We start from the raw sequence: 21,537 nt of genomic DNA, 5'->3' as shown, positions 1-21,537 counted from the left end.
AGAGATGCCTTTTCATTTTATCAGCCCATGTCTGAATTTGGACAACCTATTATTTCCTGTTATCTGGCATTTCAGGCCTTGGAGAGTGTCATTGTTCTTCATTAGGATAAATAAAACTCCCAACCTTAGAAATATTTACTTTCTTATGTGTACTTGATATGTAGCAACTTATGAACTCGATTTAGGATCTTCGGGGCAGCTGCCAAACTATTCGCGCACACACCCTTTAAATGGCTTTTCCCAGGAACATATTTAAATCTGTAGACAAGTCCTATTTATTGAACTTTCTTGTAAATATAAATATTTTTTTGCAGAGTTTTAAAGATTTCCTCTAACCATCTAAGGGGGCGTTCACACTACCGTCAGTGTCCGACATGTAGTGTCCGCTCCTAGTGTCCGCTCAAAATCTGTCACGGACACTAGGAGCGGACACTAGATGTGTCCGTGACACCTGTCATTCACTTGAATGGGCATCGGGTGCGTTCTTTTGCACTCCGTGCCCGTCCTTCTCTGTCCACAAGAGAAGATGTCCGACTTCTCAAGCGGACAGAGGAACCCTGCATGCAGGGTTTTTCTGTCCGCTTGAGAAGTCGGACATCTTCTCTTGCGGACAGAGAAGGACGGGCACGGAGTGCAAAAGAACGCACCCGATGCCCATTCAAGTGAATGACAGGTGTCACGGACACATCTAGTGTCCGCTCCTAGTGTCCGTGACAGATTTTGAGCAGACACTAGGAGCGGACACTACATGTCGGACACCGACGGTAGTGTGAACGCTCCCTTAGTGGTGACGGCCCTTTGTCTTGATCGCCTGCCAGTGGTTATGAACATGAATGCAGAAACTTTCTATGGTCTGGCTCTTGTTGGGAACCCAGCCAGAATTTCTCTATTTTGCACACATTAGCAGGCAGGGACACTACATGTATCAGAAGGTAAATTGGGCACAATAAGGAAATCATGGTTCTGTTTCTGACTAGTCCTAGGCCAGTGATGGCTAGCCTTTTGTGCTTGGGGGTGTTGAAATTCGGGACAAAAAACCTAGCTTAACTCTGGTGCCATGCCACATCTTTTATAGCCCCCAAACAGTATATGACTTCTTTTTTAAATCCCACCTGCAGTTTATGCCACCTAAGTGTCATAGGTTCACCGTCACTATCCTAGACCATAGAAAGTTACTGCATTCGTGATTTTATCATTTGGCAAGACAAAAGACTGTCAACCCTAAAATAACTAAAGAAAAAACTCTGTAAATTTTATTTATTTATGCAAAATTGTTTAACTTTTAAATGTCTACAAATGTAAATCTGGTTATGTTCATGGGAAAAAGTCCATTAACTGGTTAATGATCAAGACACGTATGCTCCTTCTCAGTGATCAGGACAAGGATACCCGTTTTGCTGATCAGTGACTAAAATACGCAGCTTCAGCCCCGCTCTACCTCATCACATCATCTGAGGGTGTGATACTATCAAGGCTCATACATACTGTGCTATGGGTGTATAGCCCAGGGTCAACCAGTACCCTTTTATATCTATTTTATGTTTCTGCAAAACATGGCAGAGCTAATACAAAAATTGTGATTTCTCCAAAAGTCCTTGTAAAGCTGCACCAACTGCTGCTGATAAAACTGGGGAGACTAATGTGGGTATGGTGACCCGACAAAGAGTGAGACATTTTGAGTGAAAATCAATGTGCAGTATTACTGTTACTCTCAACATGGCCTTCTATATACAACATAAGATGGATACATGTTCTGGGGTTGTCTGTAGCAACCAGAGTACAGTTCTTTTTTTTTACAGCAGGTTGGAAGTAGAAAAACACAACCTTTTTGGTTTCTACTGGTGACTCTACCCCTGTTTTTTTTTTTTTTTTTATTGGGGGCAAAATGGCTGCTCCCAGGATGACCTAGTCTCTACAAGAAAAGTGAGCGCTGCCAGGTCAATTGCACTTGTTGCGGTCTCCAGTGTTTATTTTTCTGATATAATCACTTAATTTTTTTTTTTTTTTTTCCAAAGGAGCTCTGGGATAAGATGTGAAGTGTGCTGTGGATGTCAGTGTCATTGAATGACCTCAGCAAATTCAAGGTTCAGACAAGGCCTTGTACTGACAACCACATGTACTCTACTAAAGCAGCTGTTTTCTAAGATTATAAAGCTATGATTTAATATATTCTAAATATAAATGACAGCTTTACTGCCAGTACATGACATTACTCTTCCTATATAGATTGTGCACTACAGCAAAAATGATATTCCAGAGATGGACTCTATTCTGCTGATTGTCGCAGGGAACTGTTCAAGCTCCTTCCAAAAGACTCCCTAGACTTTAGATAAGAAGCGCAAAGACTCTGCAGTCATTTAGCTAGCAAGGAATGCTGGGGGATTACAGCTGTGAAGCCTGCAGAATTGCACAGTATATAATGTGGCTATGTGACAGAGGGATTCTTTGTGTCTTCTCACAGGACATAGAGATTATCTTCAGTAACATTCTGGACATTCATGAGTTAACGGTGAAGCTTTTGGGTCTAATTGAGGACACTGTGGAGATGACGGATGAAAGTAGTCCACATCCACTAGTTGGAAGCTGCTTTGAAGATTTAGCGGAGGTAAGGACTAGACCCTGTCCATGTGTATATTGCCTTACCACAGCGTTATCATTTACAGTATATTATTGCATTCATACCTTTATATTATATGATGATACAAAATCTATAAGGAGTTGGTTTCATAACCTGATGGTAGGCCGGGTTCCTTTTGACCTCTCAGACTGTTAAACACACAGTTAGCAAAAACAGTTTTCTACTTTATGGCATTTTGTTTGTCCATTTGTAACACCCCTCTGTCAGCCAAAGAAGAGCTGAACAAAGTAGCACTGTAGTCCATTATGTGACTGTCCCTTCGACTGTAATAAGTGCTTTTTCTTCTGCAATTACAAGGACAATCTGGACTACTTACCGTATGTAGTATCCCTTAGCCCTAGTTCGGGGGTTGTCTGGTTTTGAAAACATTCAAGCATCATGTTTTTGTGTGGTTTTTTTTTTTATGTGGTATTAGATCAGGATCTTAACTACAGTACAGAGTAGTTAGAGCATTTTTTTCTGATTTGATTGGATACTATGTAATGCCTCAGTTCACCTGTGGTGGTGCTGCAAAAAAGTTGAACACTTATAGCCAGGTTTACCTACATTACCCACTTCTAATCTCTGGTAGTCTCAGTAGATGAACACTAGAGAGTTCTAGTCTAGGGACCCTATGAATAAGTAGATTGTCCTAATCGAAAAATCCCTTTAAATTACATGGGATCGATTACTACTGGGTTCTATTAAGGTCTGAGCATTTCTTTCTGCGGGAGCTTCAAAGAGCTCCTAGTGTAATCTGACGCGATTATGGACTACATGCCAGGATCTTGGGTTGCAGTGTGGTTTATGCATGCATAAAGTGTTTTTGCTGACTTACTGTATTATGTTATTGATCTGTTTGATATTACACCATTTGATCCCAATCCCCAACCTTCTCCCCTTCTTTTTCCCTCAGGAGCAAGCCTTTGACCCTTATGAAACTTTATCCCAGGACATCCTTGCTACCCAGTTCCAAGAACATTTTAACAACCTCATGGCAAAGCCGGCTGTTGCTCTCTATTTTCAGGTGACATGTCTATTTTGTATGAACCTTTGTGTTGTGTAGGGGTTTCTTAGCAGTTCTAAGTTCTCCAGTCAAACGTAGGCCCCATGCTCAAAAATGGGCCATCAGTATATTCTTTTTTGCAAAGCATCTAAAATCTAGCAACGTTGCAAACGGTGTCTTCTGCCATTTTGTATATGCAGCTCATTTACATACCCATGTTATTGACATTGCAATGTGACAAAGAAATGAACAGATCAAACAATAAGAGTGCGGGCCCTACTCATGAGGGTTTACATTCTTTTATACTAGAACATGACTGCAGGATCAGACGACACATAGTTTTTGAGGTGTTTTTTGTAGTCTGTATCAATAGAGTCCCATAGCTATGCATAGGAGATGTGTACTGTACAAAAAAATGGTTTTTTTTACATTACAAAGTTAATTTTTTTTTTTTTGGAAGACAATAAAACAATTTTATTGGAAAAGTGCATATCCTTTACCATTAATGCATTCATATTATTTTTTCATTCTCTAATGTCTTGTTTTTTTTCTGTACAGTCCATTTCAGAAGGTTTCAAAGAAGCAGTGAGATATGTTCTCCCTCGTCTAATGCTGGTTCCTGTTTACCACTGTTTGCACTATTTTGAATTATTAGAGGTAAGCTGGAATATTTCCTACACTTCTAACATGCCAGTTGCCTAATGTCTTGGGAAATTTTTTTCCTTCCAACTCCAAATTGAGCAATTGGTATAAAACCCAGGATCAACTTGTCTTTTGTTTGTTCCACTTCCTTATGGCTTCGAAAAATATATTAAGATTCTCTGTCATTTACTCCAATATATAGCTGTTACAAGAACGGAGCGAAGACCAAGAGGACAGAGAGTGCCTGAAACAAGCCATCACTGCTCTACTCAACCTCCGCTGTAGCATGGAACGGATTTACAATAAACACTCGCCGCGGCGCCGACCTGGGTAAGGGAACAGCAGGATTTTTTTTTTTTTCTTTTATAAAGGAATGCAAGGTTGAGAGTTGATTCAGAATGATCTGACTATTATGATAGATTCAGAATTATTATCACCAAGTCTGCAGCGCTAATTCCATTTTAGAATTAAAATGGGCCTTCCAAGACTTTAGACTGTGAAAATGATATCACCAAAGGTCCTGAAAGTAATGAGGCCCATGGTGACCTAACTGTGAGAGATGGGGGAACTATGGACAGTATATGACAGGGTGGGGGTGTATACAGAGCTGATTCTGTGGGATAAGTAGGAGGAACAGAGAGTCATTTTGGTATCATTTCTGGATAAATATGAGGTCACATAGTAGCTCTTAATATTATCTGCAGGCAGAGAGACCTCTTATTTGCAGCAATCCATGCTAGAAAAAAAACCAAAAAAAAAACCCATCCCACTGAAGGAGGTGAGAAGCAGGATAGGGAAAGACTCTGCAAGTAGGCAGCTATTACGGTTTAGCACACACATCCATCTGTACTGTCTATATAGGAGGTGTGTGTCTCCAACATGGCCATCTCCAGGGAAGCTTTTAAAATCTAAAAATCAAATGTTTTTATTTTTATGAATCTGTAACCAAATAAGTTGCTTGTGTTCATCAGGGAGACCATCTGGCGCCTATACAACGGTCAAATGCGCAGCAAACACCTAGCTATCAAGAAAATGAATGAAATCCAAAAGAACATTGATGGCTGGGAGGGCAAAGACATTGGGCAATGTTGTAATGAATTTATTATGGAAGGCTCGCTGACCCGAGTGGGGGCCAAACATGAACGCCATATTTTCCTTTTTGATGGCCTAATGATCAGCTGCAAAATGAATCATGGACAGTCTCGAATCCCTGGTTACAACACCGCCGAGTACCGCCTGAAAGAGAAATTCATCATGAGGAAGGTGCAGGTCATTGATCGGGAGGACACTTGTGATTGCAAGCATGCTTTTGAGTTGCTCTCAAAAGACGAGAACAGCATGGTGTTTGCCGCCAAGACGGCTGAAGAGAAGAACAACTGGATGGCAGCTTTGATTTCCTTACAATACCGCAGCACACTGGACCGGATGCTGGATTCTGTACTCATTCGAGAAGAGAATGAGCAGCCCCTACGCTTGCCCAGTCCAGAAGTTTACCGCTTTGTCGAGGAGGATTCGGAGGAGAACATTGTTTTTGAGGACAGTGTGCAAATTAGAGGTGGCATTCCCATTATTAAGGGGGGTACGGTAGTGAAGCTTATCGAGAGGTTGACATATCACATGTATGCAGGTAAGTTCTCTTTTCTGCAGTGTCAGAAAATCAGTATGACAAATCCTATTCAACCATTTGAGATTCTGGATGCATTTCTTTATCTTGTTTCTCCTAGATCCTAACTTTGTTCGCACTTTTCTGACTACGTATCGCTCTTTTTGCAAGCCGCAAGAGTTACTGAGTCTGCTGATTGAAAGGCAAGTTAATACACATGCAATTAACTAACACATTTAGGTGTATGGTTCAGACATGACTGTCTTAAAGAGGACCTTTCATCAGATTGGGCACAGGCAGTTCTATATACTGCTGGAAAGCTGACAGTGTGCTGAATTCATTGCACTGTCGGCTTTCCCGATCTGTGCCCCGGTTAAAGCGCTATCGGTCCCGATACCGTAGCGCTTTATAGTCAGATGGGCGTTTCTGACACTTAGCCAGGGACGCCCTTCTGCCCAGCAGCGCCTATCGCGCTGTAGAGTGTGAGCAGGGAGGGGGAGGGGGCGTTCCTACCTGCTCCATTTGGAGCGTCAGATTGTCTGCAGCCACCGCTAAGGGGAATTTAGGAGTATACTGCATATGGTTATGTACAGGACTCCTAAAACGCTATGTTGTAACCCTAACCTGTAAGCCCTAACCTCCTCCTAGTGGTGGCTGCAAAATCATCAGCTCTGTATCAGAAACTTAAACCTGTGACTGCTATGAAGCTGTGTAAATAAATAAAATAAATAAAAAAATAAATAAATCCAACATAAAAAAAAAGATTTCTAATGGTGGACATTCAGAATAAATGACAAATCTTTGTTGTACGGGTCAGTATGGCTACAGCAATACTTTCTTTGTGTGTTATTATTTGCACAGGTTTGTTTTTTTTACGTTCACAGTGCTTTTACAGACGGAATAATACCAGTTATGTATTTTTTATTCTACGTGAGTTTTGCACTGCGCTGCCACATTCAGCCTTTGTGCTGAGTAGTCCTTTCTATAGGAAGGCCAGAATAATGGAAAAAATGGTCCATCTGATGTTCTTAGATCACAAAATACCCCATTGGCTATAATGGGATCCATTAAGTGTCTGTGTTTTTGTGGGGGGTTTTTACGGTAAATGCGAACAAAAAAAAAAAAAAAGGCTTGCAGCACTGTCCTATGGCAATTTCTGATTGATCTGCAGTGGACAGACACCGGAAGCAGACATAGCCTAGCTTTATGTGTTAAAAAGCCTATTATGCTTTTTTTTTTTTTAAATGAAGTGTAAACAGCCCATTGAATGCTGTGATCACATCATCTAAGGGGTTAAAAAGCTGGATTCATTTCTGATCGTGAGTGTTGCAGTATATTGCAGACCTTTAAGTACCTTCTTACTGTGCCGTACATGCACAACGCTAAGGGTTTAACACTCATAAATTAATAATAAAATAATTTTTGTATTTTGCAAAGTTATGCAACTTTGTACTATATTGTTTCTACCGAGTACTGAAATTTCTGCTGTCAGTGAATAGAGGCATTTCTGTTTATTTTGAGGGGCTGGAAACATGGCCTGATCTTGGCAATACGCTTGAAATTAATAGGAGGGTTTTAGATGGAAAAACCAAATTAAAATATCCTTAATAAAGGGAATTGACTAAAACAGTTGTCTGCTCTTCTTAGATTTGAAATACCAGACCCGGAACCCACAGAAGCTGACAGAATTGCGATAGAGAAGGGAGAACAGCCAATCAGCGCCAACCTTAAAAGATTTCGGAAAGAATATGTTCAGCCAGTGCAACTCAGGTGGGTTTTCAGTTTGGCTGTATGGCACCTGGCTGTTATATCTGTAGCCAATGGGTCAGATTCATTATGCCTTGTTTGCCGGTTTTGTGACTGACAAGACATAACAAGTTGCAATTTATTTTTGTTTTTATGCAAACAATCTGTGGCTTTTCATTATTGCCCCACCCTCACCAGAAATCTGTAAAGGATGATGCTGGAAATCTACATCACCTACGAGCTGGCATATGGTAGATGTTCCTCCAGGCGCATGGACCGGCAAAGGGTGTGCCTCATTTATGAGAAGGCATGTGTCTTGTTATTTATGAGACGCACCCTCCACCGGCAATAGAAATATGATAACGTCTTCATAAATCTAGATACTGTAGTCCAATGGTTCTCAACCTGCGGTATGAGTACCCTAGGGCAGGGTACTCAACTACTTTTAGTAAAGGTCCATTGACTGTAATCAAGTAAAGATCCAAGCAGAACAGCAGCTGAACAACATATCCAGTATTTACAGAATTTTTTGACAAAAAGACTAACACGTAGCATTATACTGTGTTAGGGGGCACTAATGTGGCATTATATTTTGGGTGGGGGCACTAAAGATCATTATACAGTGTGTGGGGGCACTAAGACGTTTTATACGTTAGGTGGGAACATTATGCTGTGGAGGACACTAATGGGCCATTATTGTGTCTCCTCATAATATGCTCCTTAGTATCCTCTCCCTTAATAGAAGTTCCCATTTGTGCCCCCATACAGTATATTGCCCCATTATTGTGCCTCCTCACCGTATGCTCCTCAGTATAATTTCCCATTTGTGTCCCCACACATTAGTATTAACAGCAGCCGAGAGGAACATTCTCCTCCCATCCGCTGTCCAAACTCTCCTGAGTCCTTACAGTAGTGGCATCAGCACAAGAGCCCTCACGTGTGAAGGCACCAATTACTGCGGCCGCTAGTGCACGGGCTCATGGCTTGGGGACAGCGGGCGAGAGAAGGTGGTTACTCCCAACTACTGTTATAGTGAAAGAGCCAAGAGGCTCTGGGTACTGACAGCTGGTGGTCGTGGTCCGAGTTTGCCATTTGAGTTTTCATGTGAGGTCATTGAGGATGCCATTCTACTGAATATGAGGGACATTATACTATATGTGGGGGTGCTGCGGTGACCATCACATAACAGAGGCTCCAAACTCCTGGGCCTCTAAACTGCAGAATGGAAGCGTTTCAGAGGCGTTCGAGAATATTCCCTGCTCCTCCCATCCAGTTCTGTACCACTGTGTGAACGAGCAAAGCATGTTCTGTTATCGTATATCATACACTCATGTACTGACTTATTGGTCTCTTGCAGGGTATTAAATGTATTTCGGCACTGGGTTGAACACCATTACTATGATTTTGAAAGAGACTCTGAGCTTCTTGAACGGTTAGAAACCTTTATTTCCAGTGTTAAAGGTAAGTCCTCATAAAAGTAGGGAAATCTACCTGAAGGAATAATGTTCCTCCAGTCTGAGTCAGATGTTTTCTTTTCTGCTATCTAGGAAAGTCCATGAAGAAATGGGTAGAGTCCATCGCCAAAATTATCAGACGCAAGAAACTAGCTCAAGCAAATGGTGTCAGCCACAATATCACATTTGAGAGCCCCCCTCCTCCTATTGAGTGGCACATTAGTCGTTCGGGCCAGTGCGAGACATTTGACCTGATGACACTGCATCCTATAGAGATTGCTCGTCAGCTGACTCTTATAGAGTCTGATCTGTACAGGTAAGCATCCTTGTCTACACAGGATTATCAGCCTCTGAAGCCAATGCAAAGAAATGGAAATACTTTTCATATACTTATCCTTTAAAGGGGTCCCCCACAACTGCAAACACAGACATATTAAAGGAGTTTCCAAGGAACATCTATTGACGACCCACAGCACTGTGCCAAAGTCTTAGGCAGGTGTGGAAAAATATTGCAAAGTGAGAATACTTTCAAAAATAGAAGTGTTAGATTAGGGTTTTTTTTTTCTTTGTTAGTTAATATGTGTGAACTCCCTTTGGAGGAGTCCTGGAAGTGATCAACAAGACTATCTCTGATTATATGAACTAACAGAAGGATTTCAGTAAGCCTACATCCGCAGAAAATCTGTGCTTACCCCTCGTTCACATCTGCATTCGGTAGTCCGTTCGGGGAGTCTGCATGGGGACCCCCCGAACGGACTACCGAACGCAATTGCAAGCGGTGTGCAGTGAAAGCACACAGATCCTCATAGACTATAATGGGGTCTGTGTGCTTGCCGCCAGATCTCCGCACAAGTCATGCGGACAGGAAAGTAGATTGTGAACTACTTTCCTGTCCGTATGTTCTGTGCGGAGATCTTGTGGCAAGCACACAGACCCCATTGTAGTCTATGGGGAACCATGTGCTTTCACTTCATACTTCTTGCCAGTGTATTTGGTATTCCATCCGAGGGAGGGTCCCCATGCAGACTCCACCAAATGAATTACCAACACAGATGTGAACGAGGCCTTAGTTCTCCATGATGATTGGAACAACTTCTCTGCCGATTTCCTTCAAAAACCCTCTGCAAGTGTCCCTACAAGAAAGCATGCTGTATTGTAGGCAAAGGGTGGCCACACCAAATATTTCTGTGTTTTAGATTTCTCCTTTGTTCATTTATTTCAGTTTATTAACTGACAAAACTAAACTATTAACGCATCATTTTTTTTTCCCTTTAAAGCATTACTTTGCAGCATTTAACCCCCACCCCACTGCCTAAAACTTTTGCACAATGTTATCTTTTGGAAAAGCAATACTTGCCATGTGTTGGTGGTGCAATGCAGTACATACGTACTGGTATTCTATGAACGTGGTTGAACATGCAATTGTTTTTATCACATGAAGAGAACATGCTTTCTCTTCTGCTATGTGGGTTTTATTAAACACTTGCATTCGCCAAGGAGTATCGATTTTGTGTCCGTTTTTCTGGGAATTCTGCATTGTTCTTGGAAATGTATGTATAAATTGACAACTCTACATTACCATTCTTCTTGCCTGTGGGGTGTGTGTCTTTGTTGTAACTTTGTGCTCTAACACTTGTACTCTTCAGGGCTGTGCAGCCGTCAGAACTTGTAGGCAGCGTCTGGACGAAAGAAGACAAAGAAATCCATTCTCCTAACTTGCTGAAGATGATTCGCCATACCACAAACCTCACTCTTTGGTTTGAAAAGTAGGTTCTGCTTATGTGTCAGACAAATCTGGGCTTTGATGTTACATGGTCTGTTAGTGTCTGCATAGTTGGGGCGTCATACATAGACACACGGGTTGATTGCTCTGTTGAGAAGAGGACAGCCTCTTTTTAATAGTTTCCTGCCAAATACTACACAGAATTAAAAATAAAAACCTGAATGACTCTAAAAGTTTCTTTGCCATTTTGTGGTGTCATATCTTGGCCTAACTATTTGGTTTCACACTAGATGTTATGAAATACCATTTGGTTTGTTAGGATATTGTTTGTTGAAGGGTATTCACTGTTGGTAGAACATTGCCTTGAAACACAGGGATCCTATACTCACTTTGTATTAAAGTGCCCTTAAAGGGAATAGGTTTTGGAACACTAAACCACCAGCATGTCTTTATGGACCAGTGCTTTAGTGTCCCAGACTGGCCTATGATGAGCCTTTCTGCCCACTGTTGTTTAGAGAAACTATCCAATACTTACTGAGAGTCAAATCTGATACTATCATATGACTCTTCTTTGTTTCTGGTGCTTGGCCATATCTCCAGTAGTGCCCAGGCAGTACACCCATGCTTTATTTTGCGTCCTGAATTTCATATCTGTTACGTCTCATGTTACACTTTCTTTTTTTAAACAATCACGGGGAAGCCATGCTACTGGTTTAATATCCCAAAACCTCCTAACAGAGTCGCTTTAAAGTGCCTATGTCATGGGAATGACTAAATATCTAATGTAGTCTAGAGTATCCTGACCCTCCTTCGATGGCAGATGTTGGGAGAAAGATTTGATAAGACAACACTAGAGATTTCTGGCTATGGCTTATTCCCTTGATCCACCAAACTAAATGTTCCTGTGTAGGAAGATGGTCAGGAAGGATCATTGTCAATCGGTTTCTGTTGTATGTGCATGGGCGACTTTGTTCACACAATGAGGTCATATTACAAGATTTTAAGAAATGGTTGTAAATTGTGTTGTGTTATTACATAATGCAAACAAGACCTGATAGTCAAAAAAAAAAAATCCAAAGCAGCTGGTAGCAGATCACAAAATGCTGGAAACCTTTCCAGCATAGAGATCAATGTAAGTAGGTTGCACAAGCAATGTCACTATGTAGTCCTCAAACTCTTTGCGTTCTGTAATAGTTGCTGCTCCACTGATTCTGGTGCAATTGTAATTTCATCTGTGGCTTGTCAGGTAGGCGGTCTCTGAATATCTGCTGCACCTCAAGTCCTCCTGACAGTAGAGAGCCTCATTAGCGTATAGAGATCTTAATCTAACTGCACTGGTTGCTCAGGAATGGCGGGGTCTAGAGAGAAGGTTCCAAAATATACTGAAATCAGTGGAGCTGTATCTACTGAAGGATGCAAAGAGGTGGCGCTGGTGACAAATTCTCTTTAATGTGTGTGAGAGAGATATGATTTAGCTGTATTAAGGACAATGACGGCATATGATTGTACATTTATTCTTTTTTGGTTTGACCTCTTCCCTTTTTTTTCCCCTTTTTGTTCACCAGGTGTCTTGTTGAGACTGAGAACTTTGAGGAGCGGGTAGCGTTCTTTAGTCGCATTATTGAAATTCTTCAGGTTTTCCAGGATTTGAATAATTTTAATGGTGTTTTGGAAATTGTAAGCGCAGTCAACTCCGTCCCTGTATATCGCCTGGATCACACTTTTGAGGTGAGGGATGGGTTTTATCGTTCACTTTGGTGGAAGTTAAGCTGGTGACCATGGGATTTATGTAGGTTTTATCATTCACAGGCATTACAGGAAAGGAAGAAGAAAATACTTGATGAAGCAGTGGAGCTTAGTCAGGATCACTTCAAGAAGTATTTGGCAAAACTCAAGTCAATCAACCCACCCTGTGTGCCTTTTTTTGGTATGTCCACTTTGCTTTTCACCCCAGTGTTCTGAATTGAAGAAAACAGCTGTTTCTACTTCTTTTTAAAGATGCTTGTTTGCTAATACTTCCAAAATATTTTCTGGGTGATGCTGGGGAATCCTCCTTTTGCAGCGGTATTAGTGGTGCACAAAGGCGCATAGCCATGCGTGGTCCTGGTGGAGGTATATGGGGCTGCAATATTGGAGGAGATGTTATGTTCTTTTGTTCATCCACATACATTTCCTTACTGTACAGATTTCATCAATGCTCAAACAGATAATGCATGTATAATAATTTTTTGAAAAAAAAAAAAAAATTCTGTATTTTTCATCCAGGAATATACCTAACAAATATACTAAAAACTGAAGAAGGAAATCCAGACTTCCTCAAGAGACATGGCAAAGAACTGATCAACTTCAGCAAAAGACGAAAAGTGGCTGAAATCACAGGGGAGATCCAGCAGTACCAAAACCAGCCTTATTGTTTACGGGTTGAGGCAGACATCCGGGTATGAAATAGGGCTGGACGATTTTTGTTAAAAAATCAAATGTGGTTTGTTTTTTTTTTGTTTTTTTTGTTGTTGTTTTTTTTCAAACTTAAGGGCCTTTATCCATTTCAGTCTAGTTTTTCATTGTACATAAATAAGCGTAAAAAAGAAAGTTAGCTGTGCTGGCATAGCGAGTCAGATAAATTTGATGCAGGCTTCCTTGCTTTTTACTATATAAGTACTGACTACTATTAAGACACTGTTAATCGTAGTTTGCATCAGAAGGACATAGCCTGTATGGAACAGATCAGACTTGCCGGACTAATATGATTTTGATGAAAATCAGATTCTCAATTCTTTGAAAAGGAAAATAATTTCAAATAAGTCAATCGATTTCCTAGCCTTAGTATTAACCATTGTGAAAATCAAGCCAAGGCCAGGAGTGGATTTAACAGAAGGTAGAAGTATAAGAACTTCCTCCTATATTTTCCATTCCTTTTGTAGCCATTCTTGGCTTCGGCTTAAAAAAAAAAAAAAAAAAAAAAGCTGAGTTTCCGCAGTGTGGGGCCTTAGTCTTAAAGGGATTTCAGTGCATACATAGCTGTCTTGCTAATGTGAGTTTTGTTTTTTGTTTTATTGTAATTGCAGAGGTTCTTTGAGAATCTGAACCCTATGGGAAATACCATGGAAAAAGATTTCACAGACTATTTGTTTAATAAATCTCTAGAGATTGAGCCTCGAGGCTGCAAACAGCCCCCCAGATTTGTAAGTATTATTGACACTAATTTATAATGTAATGTAATCCTTATATGTTCCTGCTGCTACACATTCAACTAAGTTATATGTGCGTGGTCTCTAGTGAGGCATGTGACACAGGTATCCAAAGAATAGTAAAGAGAGAATCCCTGTGTCATGTTCCCTCCCGGTCATGCTTTAAAGGGATCCTATCATTGAATACCCTTTTTTTTTTTTCTCCCTAACACGTAGGAATAGCCTTAAAGAGGACCTTTCACCACTTTTGGGCACATGCAGTTCTATATACTGCCGGAAAGCTGACAGTGCGCTGAATTCAGCGCACTGTCGGCTTTCCCGATCTGTGCCCGGTGTACAGAGCTTACGGTGCCAGTACCGTAGTGCTCTATGGTCAGAAGGGCGTTTCTGACAGTTAGCCAGGAACGTCCTTCTGCCTCGCGGCGCCTATCGCACTGTGCTTTGGAGCGGGGAGGAACGCCCCCTCCCCTCCCTGATAATACTCGTCTATGGACGAGCGCTGTGAGCAGAGGGAGGGGGCGTTCTTCCCCGCTCACACTGTACAGCGCGATAGGCGCCGCGAGGCAGAAGGACGTCTCTGGCTAATGGTCAGAAACGCCCTTCTGACCATAGAGCACTACGGTACCGGCACCGTAAGCTCTTTACACCGGGCACAGATCGGGAAAGCCGACAGTGCGCTGAATTCAGCGCACTGTCAGCCTTCCGGCAGTATATAACACTGCATGTGCCCAAAAGTGGTGAAAGGTCCTCTTTAAGAAAGGCTATTCTTCTTCTATCTTTAGATGTCTTCGCCGTGCCGCTGTTCAGTAGAAATACCGGTTTTCTTCAGTATGCAAATTAGTTCTCTCACAGCACTGGGGGCAGGCCCCAGCGCTCAAACAGTACTCGGGCGTCCCTAATACTGCAAGAGAACTCCAGTGATGCCTCTATCTTCTTCTGGAACTCCCTCTCCCTGTGTCTTCTTCCATCCTGGGTTTCAATCTTCTAGGCCTCGGGCAGAGCCGGCTGCGCATGCCCGGGCCACAAGAAAATGGCTGCTTACTGTGTAAGTGGCCATTTTCTTGTGGCCCGGGCATGTGCAGTCAGCTCTGCCCGAGGCCTAGAAGATTGAAACCCATGACGGACTGGACTGTGTACTCAGTATGACTTATGCTTGTCTGTATATGTTAAACCAATAACGCATGGCAATGATTCTGTGTACTGTTATAACATCTAAGCACACTTGACTTTAGTTATGTGATTGCTGATTCTTACAGCCACGAAGAACAACATACCCATTGAAGTCTCCTGGCATTAGACCAAATAGTGGCAGGCATCTGTCATCTTCTGGTACTCTCCGTGGACATCCTACCCCACTAGAAAGGGAACCATATACGATCAGCTTCAGCAGAATCACTGAATCAGAACACGAATCTACAACCTCTCCACCCATCTCGCCCAACACTCCATCTACACCTCCTGTTTCTGCCTCATCGGAACTCAGCGTGTTTTTTGATCTGAACAGTTCATATGGTAAGTGTTTACAAAGTCTTCTTGATCCAATAGTCCCAGCACACTTTCATACACGGTAACATTTTAAAGAGGTTCTTCGGTTTTATGTAATGTCGATTTCTACAACTTTCGAATGTTTTTTTTTTTTTTTTTGTCTCGGTTCTTTACAGTTTCAAGATCTGTGTTTGTTGTCAGTAAGTGGACATAGTGTTGTATATATCAGGCTTGTTACACGGTGTAAAGGAGTTGAAGCTATATAAGCAGGATATTATTCTGGTAGGCTTTCAGCCCCCAAAATTAGACTGAATATTTCCATTCACTGAAGGCAAGCAGAGACCTTGAAAACAGAGGTATTGATACAAGTTATAGAAGATAGTTGATTAAATTGTCATTGATTCCATTGACTTTCATTAATATCTTTCTCTATGCCCATGGTTTGGCATACGACTTAGGAGAAAATATCTGTACACAGTTCTCTATTATAATACTGAATGTTCCTGTTTTTAACAGGTAGTAACAGTATCTTTGCTCCTGTCCTCCTGCCAAACTCTAGTAAGTATATCATTGTTTATTACTGTCTGATACTATGTCTTTTTCACTTAGCAGCAAAATAAAGACATCTGTGAAAACCAACCCAACATGGACTGGACTGGTTGGGTAAAAGGGGCTTCACTACTCACCTAGCCTATACAGTTTCTGTAACTCACTGTTTCTACACTTCACTTTATAACCCTTACTCGCATCAGAACATACATGTATGTCCTGGTGCACGTGACCAAGTATGACAGACGATCTGAAATAGAACGGCCGCATTAGCTACTGGGACTGTGCTGATTTATACAGCAGGGACCCGACAGCATTGACCGTGATCAGAGATGACTCTGATCGCGGGCATTTAACCACTCAGATACTGTGGTCAAATGCGACCACATCATCTGACTGATTTCATGTTTGGTAACTGAGCGGCCAGATTAGGCATCACTAAGTCTGAAAATGCCCAAACTATTAAAATATAAAAATATTTGTCCCATATGGTAAATGCCATAGCAGGAGAAGAAATCAAAGTGGCTGATTTTGCGTTTTTGTTTTTTTTTTGCCAAATTGCCTTCTTAAAATAAATGGAATAAAAAGTGATCAAAAAAAGCATACATTCCTCAACATGCTGTCAGAATACGGTGATTCAAAGATTTTTTTTTTTCTTCAAAACTTAGAGTTTTTGGAAAGTTATTAAAATATGAAAAATAAAACCTATATAAATTTGGTATGACCGTGATCGTACTGACCCACAGAATAAAACTAAGGGTGCATTCACACTACGTAACGCCGGGCGTGTATGAGAGCCGTACACGCCGGCGTTACAGCAGGGCTGCCGAACACTTCCCATTCACTTCAATGGGAGCGCTCGTAAACGCCGCTGTTACGAGCGCTCCCATTGAAGTGAATGGGAAGTGTTCGGCAGTCTGCCGTAATGCCGGCGTGTACGGCTCTCATACACGCCCGGCGTTACTCAGTGTGAATGCACCCTAACATAGCATTTTTACCAGAGTGGAAGCTGTAAAAACAAAACACAGAAGAAAATGGCTGTACAGCGTTTTTTTCTCAATTCTATTTCATTCTGAATTTTTATGCCGCTTCCCAGTGCATTGTATGGAATAATAAATGGTACTATTTTCATGTACAACTCGTCACGCAAAAATCAAGTCCTCATATGACTACGTAAACTGAAAAAATGAGAAAGCTTTGGTTTTTGGAATACAGGGAGTAAAAATGGGTTAATGCATTTGTGAAGTTCTTTATACTGCATCTTGTTGTAAGTTGCATTGCGAAATAAAAATGGTTGTCCTATAGCCTAAAGACTTTTCACCAGCTTAGTACCTTCGTGTTTGTTGCAGCCTATAGGAACACGGGCACACACAGCATTTCAATGTCCAATCACAGAGCAGCTGCATTTATGTATATATATTTTTTTGTCTTACAGAGTCCTTCTTTAGTTCTTGTAATAGTCTGCACAAGTTCAATGATGAACCACTGCTTCCTCCTCCTTTGCCACCACGCAAAAAATTTGACCCGGATGCTTCCAGCCTCTTGGTATGTGCTGCTATCTAGTGTTATGTTCTTGTAGCAAAGGTTACCCAATGTCAGATGTACTTACTAGTAATATAAGGCAGACAGGGGAAATGTATCCTTTGTATCACTGCATACAGATGTAGACTACCCCCACTTCTAAGCAGTTTAGCTCCTGGTGTGCTTCTGTAGTCTGAAATGGCCGGGGGTTGGTTCTCTGCACTTTCTGAACCAGGATAAAATGTCTGACAGATAATTGTGTGTACATAACTGTTCTCCGAATCTATAGAATATAAATTGTAAGTTATTTCATTAATATCTGTCCGTTCTTTATACTGATTATACCCTTCTGTATCATCCAGGGAAATTCTAGATCAGACGAGGACCCACCTGCCATTCCTCCCAGGCTTCCCCCACCTCCAAAGATTCAACCCAGAGTCCCTGCTTATACCGGACCCTTTGATGGACCTCTGCACAGCCCACCTCCTCCTCCTCCAAGAGATCCACTTCCTGACACTCCACCTCCTGTCCCACAAAGGCCTCCTGAACACTTTATAAACTGCCCATTAAATCTTCAACCTCCCCCCTTGGGACGCCTCCACCGAGAGCAGGATTGGTTCCGGGAGGCTAACACCGTCCCAAACTCTCCCAACACACCTCCAAGCACCCCTTCGCCAAGAGCACTGCGTCGCTGCTGTGGGCTCAGCACCAGTCACAACAACCTTTCTCCATGTGCAGCTCCACCAGTTCCACCGAGGCAGAATTCCAGCCCTCAGCTACCAAAACTGCCACCAAAGACTTACAAAAGGGAATTTTCCCATCCACCTTTGCACAGACTGACCTTATTGGAAAATTCAGAAACGCCACAATGACTACAGTTGACAGAAGTCTTTGACACTGGATAGGGATCAGCGATGTACTTTTACTAGTTTTTTTTTTTTTTTTTTTCTTTTTGTAATTTATTTTGATAAGGCACTGTATTTCCATGTTAACCTCTTCTGTGCTAGACATTTAGCATCAGATGGGTTAAGACAACGTTCTTATACTAAAGTGCTACTGATCAAAACAGCAAGTGCAGGAATGATCTCCACACTACGGCCTTCAAACACTAAAACAGCGTGTTACTGCCTCAGGGGACTATGACGCATCCTTGCCTTGTTTTGGAGACACAGTGCTGTCTGCTCCTTACATCCCCCTTTACCGTTTTCGTCTGTTTATTTTGTTTTTGTACCGCACCCTCCATATGAACCAACTAGTGACACTCCAGGTGTTATACAATGAGCCAAATAATTTGACAAAAAATGCTTAATGTGTATTATTTGGAGGGGTAGGATGTCATGTTTATCAAATGCACTAAGTGACCTTTTTCTTTCCAAACCAAGAACAGGACATGGTGTCAGAGAGTCCTCTATAGGATTTCTATGGAAACCTCACCCATGCAGATCCTTGGATGCCTATTATTTTTGTTTGGCAAGTAGTTTTATATGTACACACAGCATCTTGTGAGGGAACAAAAATTCAGGAGGAAGAATTTTTCTCATATGGTTGTAGCAGAGCTGAATCTCTGTCCCTTCAAGGGGTATTCCAGTTTGATGTAACTAAAGCTTAAACGTTGTCTGACACAGTGCAACTTCCTCATATACTTTGCTTCAGTTTCTTGCTATTTTCAAGATATCTGCTTGTTTTCAGTGAATTGAAATCCTCTTGTGTACAGCAGTTGTCATCCTGGAGCTTTGTACTTCTGATGTATTTAGTTCATAAAGGGTTGTCTAGACTGGGTAGAGTTTGGAAAAATTTTGGCCCTGTCCACGGTTTTAGTATCTGAGTGCAAATAAGAATGATTTCATTCACTATCAGCAAGCGGATTTTATAAATGGAGGAAATGAAGCACAGTTGTACAACATAGCCACATGAATTAAGGGTTATTCTCATTTTATGCATTTATGGCACATCCGCAGAAGAAATGCCTGTTAGGATCTGTTGACATTTCAAGGGAGCTTTAGATTTTAACTCTACTTTCTAGTGATAATTTTTTTATGCAGATGGATACAATTGAAGCCTTCTTTATGCATCCTTCATACTATTAAAGTCAATGTTTTTGGCAGGAAAGAAAAGCATATCATGCTGCAGTTTTCTTTCAGAGGGGAAAAAAACTTGCGGCTTGCAAACAGAAGGCTTCCTTTAGTATCAGTCAAAACCTGACGTTTACCAGAAATGTGAAGAGTCTTAGGTGTGGGCTATATCTCCACTTTTCGGAGAAGAACGCTCGCTGACATCCGTTTGCCAATTCCTGGCTGCTATGCTCTCCATAAACTTGTAATGGTTAGGTGCCTGTACATATGTGCTGCCTTCTCCATTCAAGTCTATAGAAGTGAGTGAAAAAGCTATTTTTCAACACCCATACAGTTTGATATAGAGTCCCAGTGGTGGGTACCCCTCTTAACAGGCAGTTATCGCCTAGTATATGAAATACCCTTTTGCGTTGTATATACCATAAAACATAACAGGTTGGTGCATTGTGATGGTTGACCCAAGTCCACAGATAACAAATGGTCATGAGTTTTATTCATACTTATAAACTCAGCTCAGCTACATTTCTTTCTATTTATTTCAGTTGGATTAGAGGGCTCAACGCATGGTTTTCCCTGAGTACAGGTTGGCACAGACCACCTAGTTCTTGAATCAGTTGAGGACTGCAATGAAGAGGTGGTACCAAAGTAGTAGAGTGTGTATAGTTACTTACTATCATCAGAAAGGATTGTCTATCATGTTGGAACATTTGTTGAGATATGTATGACACTGATATGTCAGGGGTTCAGCAATGAGCATATGTCTTTGTGTCAGTGTATGGCGAATCAGTGTCATGGCTGACTCCAGAGTGCAATACAGATGGGTAGAGTTTATACTGGCATCTATCAGCCATCCCATCACCCTTATGCCACAACAGCACACTAATTCCAAATACAAGTGAAGTGCACTACACGTTTATTTCTTCACAAACACTACCTAAAAAATGATGCTACCAGATAACAAGACTAGTATTAAGCATGCAGAATATTCAGACGTGCCTTTTTCCTTTATTTTTAGCAGGTAAAAGCCAGATTCTGCTCCTGAGTTGCCTTTTGTACCGAGAACAAACCTCTCTGCCATGAATGTAGAACGTAACCTTTCATAGGATGAGGCTCCTATAGAATGGCTCATTTCTCCGTTAAATGGCCACAAATCATTTAAAAACTGAATATTTTGATAGTTTTATCCCTCACCCTAATATTATGTCCCAAATATCCTACAGACTTATCGCATATGGCATGCAATGGGTTAAGGAAAAGGAATGAAAGTATTTATTTTATGAAATATTCAATCGTTGCACTTTGTATATAGTACGTGGAAGCAAGATCCTAAAGTGAATGTTTCACCTGTATATAGCGGACAGTGAGCTACATCCATGGGGGGCACATATGGTTGCCTCTGCTGTGTACAGGTAATATGCACTTTATCTTGTGACCACTATGTATCTCCCCCCCCCCCCCCTCCTTTGGTCAAGCGGTTAAAGTAACCCAAACTCAGAATCCCCTAACAAAATCCTGTTATCCTCTGGAGAAGTGAAGTTTTGTGATTTCAGTGAAGATCCAGTATTTTATCCATTTATGCCTTACCAATTCTGGATCTGTCTTATTCTTCTATCTGCTAGAAGTATAATAAGGGGGGAGGGGTTCAGTGATGCATGAGGGGATGGTAGAGTGAGGATAACTTAACTTTCCGATGAATTTGATATTGGTGGCAAGAATCCTTCCGATTTTTTCCAGCAATCTTGACAGTGGACATTCTTAGTTTTTATTCCAAGCCTCTAATGGCAGATGGCGTGGGATGTCACACGACTTATCAGGTTTCCACAGTGTTTGTACAGATGTCTAAGAGCCACGTTTCTTTCCTGTCTTGTGGCCTTTTACTGTGCTTTGTATCTGTGTTCTTAACAGATGTAATAAATTTACAGTAGTCTTAA

At 41.4% G+C, this 21,537-nt stretch overlaps 1 protein-coding gene across 1 annotated transcript in view; it reads left to right on the top strand.

Moving 5' to 3' along the window:
- Window positions 1-21,537, top strand: part of SOS2 (SOS Ras/Rho guanine nucleotide exchange factor 2) — a 42,678-nt gene extending 21,141 nt beyond the window's left edge. The window contains exons 6-23 of the mRNA XM_075282592.1: window positions 2,462-2,605; window positions 3,534-3,644; window positions 4,182-4,280; window positions 4,468-4,595; window positions 5,237-5,892; window positions 5,990-6,071; window positions 7,516-7,638; window positions 8,972-9,075; window positions 9,162-9,384; window positions 10,715-10,834; window positions 12,357-12,519; window positions 12,601-12,718; window positions 13,057-13,229; window positions 13,857-13,973; window positions 15,236-15,491; window positions 15,981-16,022; window positions 17,449-17,558; window positions 17,897-21,537. Of these exons, the coding sequence (XP_075138693.1) occupies window positions 2,462-2,605; window positions 3,534-3,644; window positions 4,182-4,280; window positions 4,468-4,595; window positions 5,237-5,892; window positions 5,990-6,071; window positions 7,516-7,638; window positions 8,972-9,075; window positions 9,162-9,384; window positions 10,715-10,834; window positions 12,357-12,519; window positions 12,601-12,718; window positions 13,057-13,229; window positions 13,857-13,973; window positions 15,236-15,491; window positions 15,981-16,022; window positions 17,449-17,558; window positions 17,897-18,406 (3,279 nt within the window). The 3' untranslated portion in view covers window positions 18,407-21,537. The remainder of the gene's footprint in view (window positions 1-2,461; window positions 2,606-3,533; window positions 3,645-4,181; window positions 4,281-4,467; window positions 4,596-5,236; window positions 5,893-5,989; window positions 6,072-7,515; window positions 7,639-8,971; window positions 9,076-9,161; window positions 9,385-10,714; window positions 10,835-12,356; window positions 12,520-12,600; window positions 12,719-13,056; window positions 13,230-13,856; window positions 13,974-15,235; window positions 15,492-15,980; window positions 16,023-17,448; window positions 17,559-17,896) is intronic.

This window comes from Leptodactylus fuscus, chromosome 7, assembly GCF_031893055.1.
Source record: "Leptodactylus fuscus isolate aLepFus1 chromosome 7, aLepFus1.hap2, whole genome shotgun sequence".
Classification (NCBI taxonomy): Eukaryota; Metazoa; Chordata; class Amphibia; order Anura; family Leptodactylidae; genus Leptodactylus; species Leptodactylus fuscus.
Note: the sequence above shows the minus strand (reverse complement) of the source record. Positions and strands in the feature narration are given on the sequence as shown.